The sequence below is a fragment of the Tyto alba genome, unplaced genomic scaffold (genome assembly GCF_018691265.1).
Source record: "Tyto alba isolate M040663 unplaced genomic scaffold, T.alba_DEE_v4.0 Super-Scaffold_7, whole genome shotgun sequence".
Lineage (NCBI taxonomy): Eukaryota > Metazoa > Chordata > Aves > Strigiformes > Tytonidae > Tyto > Tyto alba.
The window spans coordinates 899,969-912,614 of record NW_024881328.1 but is presented as its reverse complement, the minus strand read 5'-3'; the positions used below and the strand labels follow the sequence as shown (position 1 = coordinate 912,614).

The following is a 12,646-nucleotide window of genomic DNA, read 5'->3' as shown; positions in this document are numbered from 1 at the left end:
GGTAGGTAACACCAGTGCATCCCAGGCAGAGTTTCTTCCCCCGTTTCTGCTCAGCAGTCCCGGCTGTGGGGCCGCTCCCCCCACGGCCGCGGTGTCACAGGGGCACCAGCGCTTCCCCTCCTGCCCCACTGCCCTGTGCAGGGGCGAGGGGCTTCGGCACGAGCTGCCAGCGATGCGCCGGGCTGAGCATCGAGCCCAGCCCCCGCCATCCCGCGTTCACAAACCCCCTTGAACCTCTCCTTTGACTCCTCAGAAGGCCCCGGCAAAACGTTACCTCTCACGTGGTGGATCATGCTGGCAGGCTGAGTCTGCCAAAATACTGACTGGCCCAACAGATTCTTCCAGTTGCCTTCTGTTCCAACTGTCTGCCCGATTCTCTTCAGTGCAGCTAGCCTGCAGTCACCATCAGAAAAATGACGCAGAGGCTGTTTGTGCAGTCATCTTCTATCAGGAGCGTGAATTTCATCAAATTCTGTTTGCTGACATTCAATCACCTGTCACCGAGCAGGCACCCAACGGCCGTGTGCCCCGCTCACGTCCTATCGCCAGGCTTGCCACGTGCACTGATTCCCCATCCCGGTAAACGCTCACTTCCACTGCGGTATCTTTTGCTTAAAGACCAGACCGTGCCTTCGGGGTGCTGGCAGCGAGCTGCGGCCGCTGCTACACAATGTTGAGAAGCGTCCAGATTGTACCAGTCAGCCCAGTCTTCCCGAAACAAGAGCATTTTTTTCGAGCACGCTCGGCAGCCGTGGCAATGGGCATCCAGCTCGTCCCCGGAGCGCTGCCTGCTCCTTTTCCCGTCTCCAGTGACGGGTGCGCCAGAGGTTTTGGGGCCGGGCGGGCTTTGGGAGCGTTAAGGAACGGGAGGAAGGCAGCGCGGGTGGGAAGGGCCGGCGCTCGGGCCGGGGACGGAGTGGCCATCGTCCCCAGGGTCGGCACTGGGAAGCGGGCGCAGCTTTGCCAGGCGAGAGCAAACACGGGGCAGGTCGTGCTGTGCTTCCATCAGCAAAGTGCTCTCAATCCGAGTGGCCACGGCTGGAGGGCCCATTTGCTTTGTTTGAAAAAAAAAAAAAAAAGTTTCAAATAAGGGAATAAATGGTAAGAGATGAAGCTTCTTCCTCTGAGCCCTGTGTGTTAACTCTGTTTCTGACTGACTTCTACCATTTCTAGGGGCTGTCCTGCCCCAGTTACTGCCAGGCTGAACTGCAAAGCGTCACCCCAGGAAGAACCTGTAAGCCACCGATTTCTCCCGGTTCCCGGCGGTGCTCCCATCGCCCGGCCAGGGCTCCGTTGGCGCCGGCAGCGGCGCAGCTGGAGCTGGGTGCTGTGCCCTGCAGCTGCTGCAGCTGTTGGGGCAGCTGGCCAAGTCCCCGCCGAAGGGGTTTAGTTCCCGTTCAAGCTCAGCGCACGGCGCTGCCCGAGCGGCTCCCAGAGCCGGGCCGGCACCGTGCAGCAGCGGGTGGGAAGTGCCACGGCCCTCGGAACGGCTCCGGTGCTGACCTGCCTGCTGCAACCTGCCTGCAACCTGCCTGCAACCTGCCTGCAACCTGCCTGCAACCTGCCTGCACGCTGCCTGCAACCTGCCTGCATGCTGCCTGCACGCTGCCTGCAACCTGCCTGCAACCTGCCTGCATGCTGCCTGCACGCTGCCTGCAACCTGCCTGCACGCTGCCTGCATGCTGCCTGCAACCTGCCTGCACGCTGCCTGCAACCTGCCTGTGAACTGCCTGCAACCTGCCTGCACGCTGCCTGCAACCTGCCTGCACGCTGCCTGCAACCTGCCTGCAACCTGCCTGCACTCTGCCTGTGAACTGCCTGCAACCTGCCTGCACGCTGCCTGCAATCTGCCTGCAACCTGCCTGCAACCTGCCTGCACTCTGCCTGCACTCTGCCTGCAACCTGCCTGTGAACTGCCTGCAACCTGCCTGCAATCTGCCTGCAACCTGCCTGCACGCTGCCTGCAACCTGCCTGCAACCTGCCTGCACTCTGCCTGTGAACTGCCTGCAACCTGCCTGCACGCTGCCTGCAATCTGCCTGCAACCTGCCTGCAACCTGCCTGCACTCTGCCTGCACTCTGCCTGCAACCTGCCTGTGAACTGCCTGCAACCTGCCTGCAATCTGCCTGCAACCTGCCTGCAACCTGCCTGCACGCTGCCTGCAATCTGCCTGCAACCTGCCTGCAACCTGCCTGCACTCTGCCTGCACTCTGCCTGCAACCTGCCTGCAACCTGCCTGCACGCTGCCTGCATGCTGCCTGCAACCTGCCTGTGAACTGCCTGCAACCTGCCTGCATGCTGCCTGCAACCTGCCTGCAACCTGCCTGCACACTGCCTGCATGCTGCCTGCAACCTGCCTGCAACCTGCCTGCATGCTGCCTGCGGCACAGAGGACAAGCTCAGGCCGTGGGTCCTGCCCACTCGGTGCCTGTAGACCCCCGTGTTCACACCGCACCCACCCACCCTGGGGCTGGCCGAGACCTGGGGTGTTTGCAGGACAGGCCCTCGGGCTCCTACAGCATCCCAGGACTTTGAATTTTATTTCTGCAGCTCCCAAGGACAGCAAGGGAGGGAGCTGCGGTTCTCAGCGGCTCAAGCACCGCTTTCCAAGAGAAGTAAAAAACTAGACCAAGTTTCCTGAAAGTCTCAGCGAGACTCCACACTGAGCTGGAACCCGAGCCCACTGCCTCCAAGCGTCTCATCCCTGCGCTTGCCCCAAAAGTCTGGAAACTATTTTAACTGTCACCTAGGGTATAGGCCAAATGATAAAAACTGTTACAGACAGACGTATGATAAAAGGAGGGAAAGAAAAAATCAGCCTTTTGCTAAAGCGGGCCCGGGGCGCGGGCAGCGAGCAGGGGGCTGTCCGGCCGGGCAGCACACGGGCACCGGGGGCTCGGCCACACGATTCCCCGGAGCAGACGGGAGTCACGACCGGCCGGGCCACGGAACGCTGCTGCCTCTCCGGCTCCCGCTCCCCTCGCCCCGGGGGGGCGTGGGGAAACCCTCCAGCTCGGGCGTTCCGCCCCACCGGGTGCCTGCGCTGCGCCAGGACCTTCCCCCGCGCCACAGCACTTTGCCACCCCCAAACCTCGGCAAAGTCACCGAAAAGGCCGGGCGAGGGTCACGTCTCTCCGAGCGACGTGCTGCTCTTACGGGCACCCCTGCGAGAGGAGCGGGGGGGCCGGGGGGGGGGCCGCTGCCAGCCCGCAAACAAACCCCCAGTATAAGTTCATACAAGCAAACCTCTGAACTTCCCCAAACCAAAGAGCGAACAAACAAGGCTGAATAGCACAATGAGGGCTGTGTCTGGTTTGTACAATACAGAATCGCCGTTTATTATTTTCACGTTGCCAATAAATAATTGCCTTTATGTAGCACAAGAAACGTCAAAACGATATTCAGTGCTGCTGGAGATGTAAAGCTAATCCTTAAGAAAGCGCTTACGGCAGAAGGAGGCCGCTGCAGCCGAAGTCAGAGCCTCACCTTGCTCTTCCCTCCTCTCCCTTTGCCGGCTGCGCTCAACTCTCCCAGGCACTTTCTGGGATGACATTTACAAAGCTTAGTCCCGATTCAAAACAAATCTGCCTGTAAAATAGTTTAAAAAGGACTGCATCAACAATACTGTAGTTACACGGAAGTTTTTAAAAATGGAGAAGGGTTGTGTTCAGTTGACACAAGAACAAATTATGCATAAAATTTGCCCGCCTTTGGCAAAAAATTCTGTAACATTTTGCGTCTAAGCTTAGCGTGAAAGTCAAGAACGCACGTAAGAGAGAGTTGGAAAATGCAGGTTTCTGGCAGTGGCCGTTTTGCCAGGTGAACCCCGAGGCACCTGCACGCCCAGTGGATAAACCGCGGCCAGCCCCCCGGCTGGCCCAGAGCCCGGCCGTGCCGCCGGCCCCGGGACCACCCCCCAGGGCTGCCTCTGCCCCTGGGCCGGGCGGGGAGGAAGAGGAGCTGCTTCGTCCCCAGCAGCGGCTGGGGCTGCGACCAGAGGCGTTAGGGACGGCGGCGGGGGGCCGGGGGCCGTGACGCTTCTCGTCTTTTTAAATCCCTGCCGAGCAGCACCTGCCCGCGAGCGCCGGTGGCTCGCCGTCCCCCGGGCCGGTCGCTGGCGGGAGGCGCCGGCGCGGACGGACAGCAAGACAGAGCACGCTGCGGCTGCAAACAGTCGTCTCTTTTATTACTGACGCTGCCCTGGCCGGTGCCACCGCGCTGCTGCGCTGGCAACTCATTGCCAGCACGGCTGACGGCATGGCCCCCGCGCGTGTCAGCAGCGAGAGGAGTCCCGGCCAGTGCAAGACATCCTATTGTTTGAACAGAGTTACAAAAGTTGGATAGAAAACAAGAAGATAAACTTTAAATCAAATGGTATTACATTTAGCAAACTGATTATTTATTTTCCTGCGCTATGGATGCCTCTGCCTGCTGCCAAAGCGAAGATGTTAAATTTTCACAGTGTATTATGAAATCATATACAAAAAGGAAAAAAGCAGGGACCTCGTGTTGTGTGAAGAGACATGTCTTGGGGTAAAGAAAAAAGAAAACCCAAAACCAGAGTGAACGCTCGGCTTGTTAAGCAATTCTCCACCTCAGTTTATAAGTGCATCATGGATTCAAATTCATCAATTCGCTGTTTGGTGTTTCCTTTTCTAATCCTCCGGTAGGAGATTGTGTTGTATCGGGAATAGCTGTGTCTGGAGATATCATTTTTTTTCCCCAGGCTGGGCTGCTCCCCCGGTTTCTCCACCTGGGAGTTGCAGCGGGGGCTGGCTGGGGGAGATGCCTCCTTGCCGCTCTCTTGCTGCTTTAGACAGGCCGCCTCGCTGTTCTTCTTCATTTCAATCACCTGAACTTCATCCTCTTCAGTGTCCTCCTCCTCCTCTTCCTCCTCCTCCTCCTCCTCCTCCACCTCCTCCTCCTCCTCCTCCTCGGCTGCGCTCCCTCTCCCGTCGCCGCTGGCTGGGGGGGTCCCCGCCGCCCCCCCGCCAGCCTCCAGCTCTCGCTCCCCGCTGCCCGCAGACGTCCCCTCGCTGCCCGGCCCTGCAGCAACACAGAGGGAGCGCGGGCGAGGAGGGGCTCAGCACCACCCGCATCCCCCGCACCCGCTCCGGCTGCAGCACCGCTCTTGCTGAGCCCCCAGCCCCGGCCACCCAAGCGCCCATCTGCGGGGTGCCCCGCGCCGAGCCCCCATCCCCGCGGATGCTCGCCTTTAGAAAAGCTTCCTCCAGTCCCCACCTCGCCGCTTAAGGCCGCCCGCCCTTGCAACCTCTTAATGCCCGTCTCTTTTGCACCAATTTTCCCACGGAGCCCCCCACGTCCCTCCTTTGAAAGGTGAGGCGATGCAGCTGCCCGTGGCCGAGCCTCGGGGAGGGAATCGCAGCACAGCAGCCCCCCCTGCACCCCGGCACCAGGTCAGCTCCGGCCCCCCCATCCCCACAGCCGGCAAACGTCTGACACAGGGCACTGCCGCCTTTCCCGAAGCTCTCTGGCCACGGCCTTGGCGAGCTGCTGGGCTCAAACGCCCCATTTTGGGGTTGCTGCCCCCTCCCCACAGGGCAGACACCACCACCACCCCCCCCGCCAGGGGAGCGGAGGGTCCCGTCTCCCCGCGGCTCGGTGCTGGGGGCTGGCTGTGCCCGCCGTGCCGGGCAGGAGGGGAAGGGATGCGGGGGCACCCCGGCACGGCCCCCCCTGGGACGTGTCCCTCCCCCCGAGGTGGCCGGCCAGGCTGAGATGGCAATGTCCTATTTGTGCTGTCCCGCACGTCTCTGCGCTAAATGGCGCTTTAGTGTCGCGACAAATGGTCTATTCCACATTTTGCCTGTGGGGTCCTGAGTATTAATTAGTCTAAACTGGTAAGGTACTAAAAAGCTGCCTGCAATTTAGAGATAAAGTGCTCGTGGCTTGGGGAGGGGGGGGGGGGGGGGCTATGCAAGATCGTTTAATAGGTTTTATTGTGCACTCATAAAGCAACACAGCTGGAAGATGGATGTCAACTCCAAGTGGAAAAGCCTCCACCATGATTCACCTTCTCACAACCTATGCAGTTGCTATGAAATATTATTTTGCCCGTGACAAGTGTTCACGTATTTGTTCCTTTCCTTAATCAAAGCAAAGTTCCTGTTTACAGGCCGTGGCCCGTACATCTTTTTGAGCTACATTAGACAGCACTGGCTTGGCCAGGGCTGCGACAGCTCCTCTGGGTTGTTAACCTGCTCTTCCCCAAGGAAGGGTTTTGTATTTATGTGGCAGCTGACATATAGAAAATACCAACTTACTGCAGCCAGGAGGCCGTGTAATGCCGGGAGGGCTGCGGGGTGCCGGGGAGCAGAGCCCTGTGCCCCCGCCGGGTCGGAGCCCCAACGCCAAAGGGCCGAGAGCCCGGGGCTGGGACGCGCCGAAGGGCAGCAGTGCTGAGCGCCCGCTGGCAGAGAGACGCAGCTTTCCTCCTTTAATAATACTCAATAAAATGCTCCTCCTTTTTCGGAGGAGTGGCTGCATTTTGCATAGTATAATAAAATCTGTTCATCTGTCTGCATATATCTATTCAATACATTTTATCTTGCCGCCCTGCTCACCGCAGGAGACTGGTGCGAGGTCCAGCCCTGGCTCCAGTCAACTGGTTTTACCATTTTTATCTAGGAATGAGCAGGTTGAGACCCAGGAGCAGACGGTTAGGAGAGCAATTTTTTGGGTGTCGGGGGGACTTAGACACTTGCTGGTTCAGGCAGGAAAAGATTTGGGTCTTGAGGCCACCCATTTTTGACTAACAGCCCCCCTGGGGTTATCCTCTGAGCTCCCCTGCGTGGGGCGGAACATAAAGCATCGCCCAGCCCCCCCAGGCTGATGGAGATCTCCGGGCTGAAAACCCCACGGTGCTGTAATACCCCCGTGGTCACGGAGCCACGCGCAACCCTCAGGAACAAAGGTACCGGCCGTGTTTTCTAGGGTGAGGCACCTCTGCTGATGAGACGCGAGCCACCGCTCCCCAGAATACAACGGTCTGACCGAATTCGAAAACAATAGCCACCACCTGTATGTCTTTGTCTTTGAAGGCCACTCGTGGCTATGCTTCGGGGAAGCCTCACGTCACACAGCACTCACCTTCCTCCGGTGCCTGGCCCTCAGCCCCCGTGTCCTGGATCTCGGCTGATCCCTGCTGTAGTGTCCCATCGTTTTCCTCTCGCTTTTCTTTGGGAAATACAAAGCAGAAAGAACAGACTGATGGAGTAGTTAGTGATGATAATTAGGTTTTAGATTGGCAGTAGATTTTCAGAGCGGATTAAAAACTTGCTTGTTTCTTTAGTTACATACTTTTCATTGCATCCTGTGAAACTGCTAGCTCAAATTTGTCCCTAACTCTGGATTATTCTGAGTTACTGTTACAACTACCATAGGTTAGGAGTTTTGACTAACACACGTAGGACATCCTGCTATTTGTAAGGCTATCCATGAAACGGAGCTTCTCGTGCCAAACACTTAAAGGAAGGCAGCCTCATACTTTACCTTCGCATTGCTTCTCTCCATCAAATTCCCCACGAGCTGCCAATGAATTTCTATTTTCCTCCTGATTTTCTTCCGCAGGCGGAGCGTCAGGGCTCGTTTCTGCATTCGCATAAGGAACCGTCCCGGTGGATTTTGCTATTTCATCGATGACACCGACGACCTGGAGCGGGCCCTTCTCCGGGGGTACGCTCCCGTTGCACTCGGGCATGCTGGATGCCGCTGGGATTTCTTCTGTCATGCCGAGGGCCGGGCCGGGCCGTGCCCGCCGACCGGGGCCGTGGAGCTCGGGGGGCCCCGCTCCTGCACCCCGGGGCGGGGAGAGCTACTCCTCACCCCTTCCGCCCCCGGGGGTTTTGCTCCCCTGCGCCGAGGCTCCAGGCGCGTCTCCTCTCCCGCGGGCGCTGGGGCAGAGCGGGGTCCGCGGGCGCGCCCGCGGTGTGGCCAGGGCTTGCCCGCGGGCTCTGGCCACGGGGCGATCCAATCAGCACCTCGCTGGCTGCTGAGCCTCGGCCCGTTGCATAATTAAACGCACCGTTTTAATTTGCATAAACAAACAATCTGAGGCAAGGAAGCTTTTGTGCTGGCACGGAGAGCGGGTCTTTCAGCATGTCAGCCCCGCGGTAATAAAGAGAGATTTTTGTGCTCCCGGCACAATGGCCCTTTGTGTCTCGGCCTGGTCACAGGGACGATTGTTCTGACCCCTAATCCCCGGAGGGTGACCGCCTTCCGCAGCGCCGCTGCCACCTAAACCCGCTTAACATTCCCCACCGGGCTCGCGCGGCGATAAACCGCGCCGAGCCGCCGGCCGGACAATGGGCACATTTTGCGCTCGACGGGGACAAACCGGCGGGTTGGGAGGGCACGTGCCCCGCGCACGGTGCCCCCCGGCACGGCCCCAGCCCGGCCACGCGCCGTCCGCGGCCGGGGCCGCATCCCGCCGGGTGCTGAGCGCCTGCAGTCGCCTGCCGAGCCCTCGGGGGCAGAACTAGAGGATGAAAACCAAGCGCGCAGGACAAAGCGGGGGTCCGTGGCGAGAGGCGAACCGAGGGGGCAGGTCCCCGAGGCCCAGCGGGACGGTTGCTCCCTGCTGACCCCCCCACAGCCCCCCCCGTGCCCAGCACAACCCCCAGCTGCAGAGATTCCTCTCTGAAGGAACCTCAAAGGGGCGAGGGGAGAGATTAGCGTTTACATCAGTAATTATCAGCCAGACTAAAGCCAGCAGGAGCGAGAGGGGACCGTTTTACAGAGGGCGGCAGGAGGATCGTCCGGCAGCACCGGGGCATTTCCTGGCCATGGCTGAACTCGACCCTGGTGCCCAAAGCCAGGGTTATGTAAGAGTGTAATCTCCTGCTGTGAATGACTTTCTGTGTTCGTACAATACAGCATTTTTGACACCTTTGGGCTCTAGGATTTGGAAATCCTCTTGTTGAGTTCAGACCTTGACTAGAAATGGACCCAAAGCTTTTCCACTGGTTCTGTTCACCCGTGGGTTTGCATCTTTAAATCAACAACTTCTCATTGTTGCTATGAAAATGAGTTTGCTGTAACTGATTTATAAAAATCAATCCTATGCTGTAAAAATTCGTCCAAGAAAAATGGATGGTGAGGTTTGCAAGTGAGCTGACGACGCTCAGCAGTAGGTGCCCTCGGGAGGAGGGGGCTGGTGGCTGAAGAGGAAAAGGTTATTTTTCCTACCAATCTGGCATCCCCCTGGGCAGGGGAGCCGGGCGGGGGTCACTCTCCAGGACCTCGCTGACTGCGAGGGCAGAGCGGGGATGTGGCCATTGCACGGGGACGAGAGGCCACGGTCACCTCGGATGGGCACCGCACCCCACTCAGCACAGCCAGCACAAATCCTGCACCGGGGCCCCAGCGTGGGGCAAAGTCCCGGCCAGGCTTCAAATCCGAAATAAGCTGAAGCTGAAAACACGGAGCCAGGCTTGACAAGCAGAGCCGGGAGCCACACCGGCTCCCGCGGGGACAGGGACGGGGACGGGGATGGGGACAGGGATGGGGACAGGGACACCTCCCCAGGAACCTGCCTGCCTGGCTTCTTGATTGAAAAAAGATATTGAAACACTTTTAGGTATTTCCTGATGCCATCTATTGGCTACACAACCAACTCTCGACAATTTGCATTTTCCCAAACGAGCGCCTCGTGGTCGAAGCACAATTTGCATGAATCTATTATAAATCATTTTCCGTGTGACCTTTAGCGCAGGAAGTTTCCGTTCGAGCTATCCTTTGCTAAAATTTCAGAAATGGCACCTGGGATTTCAGAGGCGTTGGGGCTCAACAGGGATTTGAAAGTTGGTGAAGGAAATCATCAAAACCACGGCAATTCCAACTCATTCCAGAAACAGGAAGACGCTGCCATGGCAGGGGTTTGGCGGGGTGGTTGCCGAGCTCTGTGGGGAACCCTGTTGTTAAACCCTCTGTCCCCCAGTTTCTGCTCTGGTCACAGGTTTCTGGGAGCAGCTCCTGCACACCCCCGGCTGCCCGGGGGCACGGGCACCGCCAACGGGCACCGGAGCAGCTCTAGCACAGAGGCCACGAAACCCGGGGTGACCGCGGGCGATGCAATGCCACCCGAGAGCCAGAGCAGGGCGACAGGCACGGCCGTGCCGGACACAAACGTTCCCACCAGGGAGCCAGGAGGGATTACATTTCCCTTGAACACCCAGAGAAAAACTCCCGTGGATCATGTCAACAAACTACAATCGGGCATTTCCGTTTTGTCAACAAGATAAATACCTTAAGTTTATGAAAAAACATACCTTGGGGTTCCTCTTCTACAGGAAATCTCAGAATTTTAACTTTTCACCCAGCAGAGGAATGAAAGGAAAGGTGGAAACACAGGCGTCCTGCCTGGCAGAGCTGCATCAGGCACCAGCCAGCGCTCGCACGGCCTCGGGGCTGGGATGCTGCTGGCCCAAGGCTCGTACTGGCCACACTGGGATTCAGCTGGCCATGCTGGGCTTCAACTGGCTATGCTGGGCTTCAGCTGGCCACAACGGGTGTCAGCTGGCCACACTGGGCTTCAGCTGCCAGAGGAGCCATGGCCTTCCTCTGAGCCCCAGGAACACAGGCAGAGGGGTGCAGCAGGGGCACGCTGCTCACACACCGTGGGCACAGGCAGAGTAATTCAGGTATTGTCAGTATTAAAGATAGGCAGCTGCTGCTGCCTTCGTGGCAAACACTGTGCGAGGAGCCCGCCGGATGGCTGATGAGGGGTGAGCAGCTCCCGCCTGTTTGGGGGCGTCTGCCCGCACAGCTTGTTCCCCCCAGACTGTCCCCAGGAGCTGAGGGGCTGCCTCTCACCCCCAAGCCATCACGGTGACTGAGAGGCCGGAGGCTGCCCGGCTGCTGCGGCATCCCCCGCCGTGCCTTTAAGCAGGCAGGGTTCATAGCTGGCCTGGGAAAAAGGAAAAGTAGCTGCGGATTCCTCCTACCACAGGCAGCTATTTATAAATAGCCCAGGGCTGGGCAAAACCACCTCCCAAGGCTAGGAAAACATTTAATTGGCACAAACCTGAGGTGGTGTGCTTTCTGCCTCCTTAGGCTTTTTATAAAAAAAAATATATATATATATAAAGCCTGTACTGAAAGACCCAAACTTTAGAGAAGCACTTCAGGCTGCAGAGCCTTCCCTGGGCAGAGCCAGGATAGCTCCATGTCCTGGCACTTCCATCCGTGCCGGAGACGCTCCCATCCCCACCTCGCAGTGGTGGGCAGGACAAACGCCATCACCCGCGACAGCTACGCTTCGCGATCGTCTTTTCAGTTCTACAGAAGCTGGGTGCAACCAGCTGCTACACGTGAAAACGTCTAAAACAGCTGCGTGAGAAAGGAAAGGCCGGGTGCGAAAGCAGAACTCAGCAGAGCAGAACTGCACGGGGGGAGGCAGAGGCAGAGCCATCCCCGACAAGCGCGCAGAAAAGCGGGTGCCGAGGGCACGGCCGCCTGCTCCGCGCTCAGCACGAGTCCAGCAGAACCCCGGGCACGCAGAGACACGGGGCAGGCAGGGAAAACAGCAACTCCCCACGTGTATCCGCAGCTGCCAGGGCTGGACTTCTAGTCTGCGAGGGGAGAGTTTTTGCAGGATAGTGCAGCCTTGAAGCCAGAATGATTTTCCACTGGCTTTGAAATGTTCCCAGCAGAAACCACAACCTGTTTTGTGGTTTTGTGGAAAAAAGCTTCCGCAGTAGAAACTACGGGCCAAGAAAGGCCAGCAAAAAAAAAAAAAAAAAAACAAAAAACCAAAAAACAAAACCCTGAGATATTGCAAAGGTCATAAAAAAAGGGCAAAGCTGGTTAGAGAGCTGCAAGCCAGCGTGAAGGAGGTGAGTAAGTCTCGGGGCAGCAAAAGAGGCACTTCCAGGCCGTGGGAAAACCGCTGACACCCCATGAGCAGCAGCCAGCGTGTTCAGCATCAGGGCTGAGCCTGCACCCCGGGAGCACCCGACGTGCCCCGGGAGCACCCACCATCACCCAGCACCCCGGTGCACAGCCAGCACCGCGCCCGTGCCACTGAAGCACAGAGCACGTCAGCGGGTTTGCCAGCTCTGGCGCTGCAGCTCACTCTGCCCTGTGCTAAATCAAGCCAGAAGATTTAGGACTCGGGTATTTCCCTCACCTCAAGTGGGTTTTCTGCCTGTTTACTGCTAACCCAGGGGCTGAGTGCCGTGACAGAGTCTTGCCTGTGTTTGATGCAGGGTCTTGAGTTCAGGGAGGGGTTGCCTAGATCTGGGCACTGGGCAAGACCTGGTTAAGTGGTTCAGAACCCTTACAAGGTCAGGCTCAGTAGCATTCATCAAAGCAATTGAATATTTTTAAGTTTAAAAAGGAATGGCATTCTTCAGCGCAGCCACCCTTCTTTCTGCAGTAAACTCGTGTTGCCCCCTTTATCCATGGGGGATAAGGAGAAAAAAATCCCTTGGCTGATAGGAAATCAGTGAGCAGTGCGGACACATCCCTGGCTGAAGGTCCAGAGCACCTTCCCCACAAGCTGCCTGGAGCCCCGGCCCCGCGGGCCACATTGCCCATACGCCCGCCCTCCTCCTGCCCCAGCCCCCCCGCCTTCCAGATCGCTCTCTGCAAGGAGAAATGCCATTTTAAGAGAGCTTTCTCGTTC

General features: G+C 58.2%; 1 protein-coding gene across 1 annotated transcript; it reads right to left on the bottom strand.

Moving 5' to 3' along the window:
- Window positions 1-4,165: 4,165 nt before the first annotated feature.
- Window positions 4,166-8,119, bottom strand: ERMN (ermin). The gene is made up of 3 exons (XM_042783919.1): window positions 7,513-8,119; window positions 7,111-7,197; window positions 4,166-5,046 (listed from the first exon to the last, which is right to left on the bottom strand). Exons 1-3 carry the CDS (start codon window positions 7,748-7,750, stop codon window positions 4,601-4,603), a joined length of 771 nt encoding a protein of 256 aa, XP_042639853.1. The 5' UTR covers window positions 7,751-8,119; the 3' UTR covers window positions 4,166-4,600.
- Window positions 8,120-12,646: the final 4,527 nt, after the last annotated feature.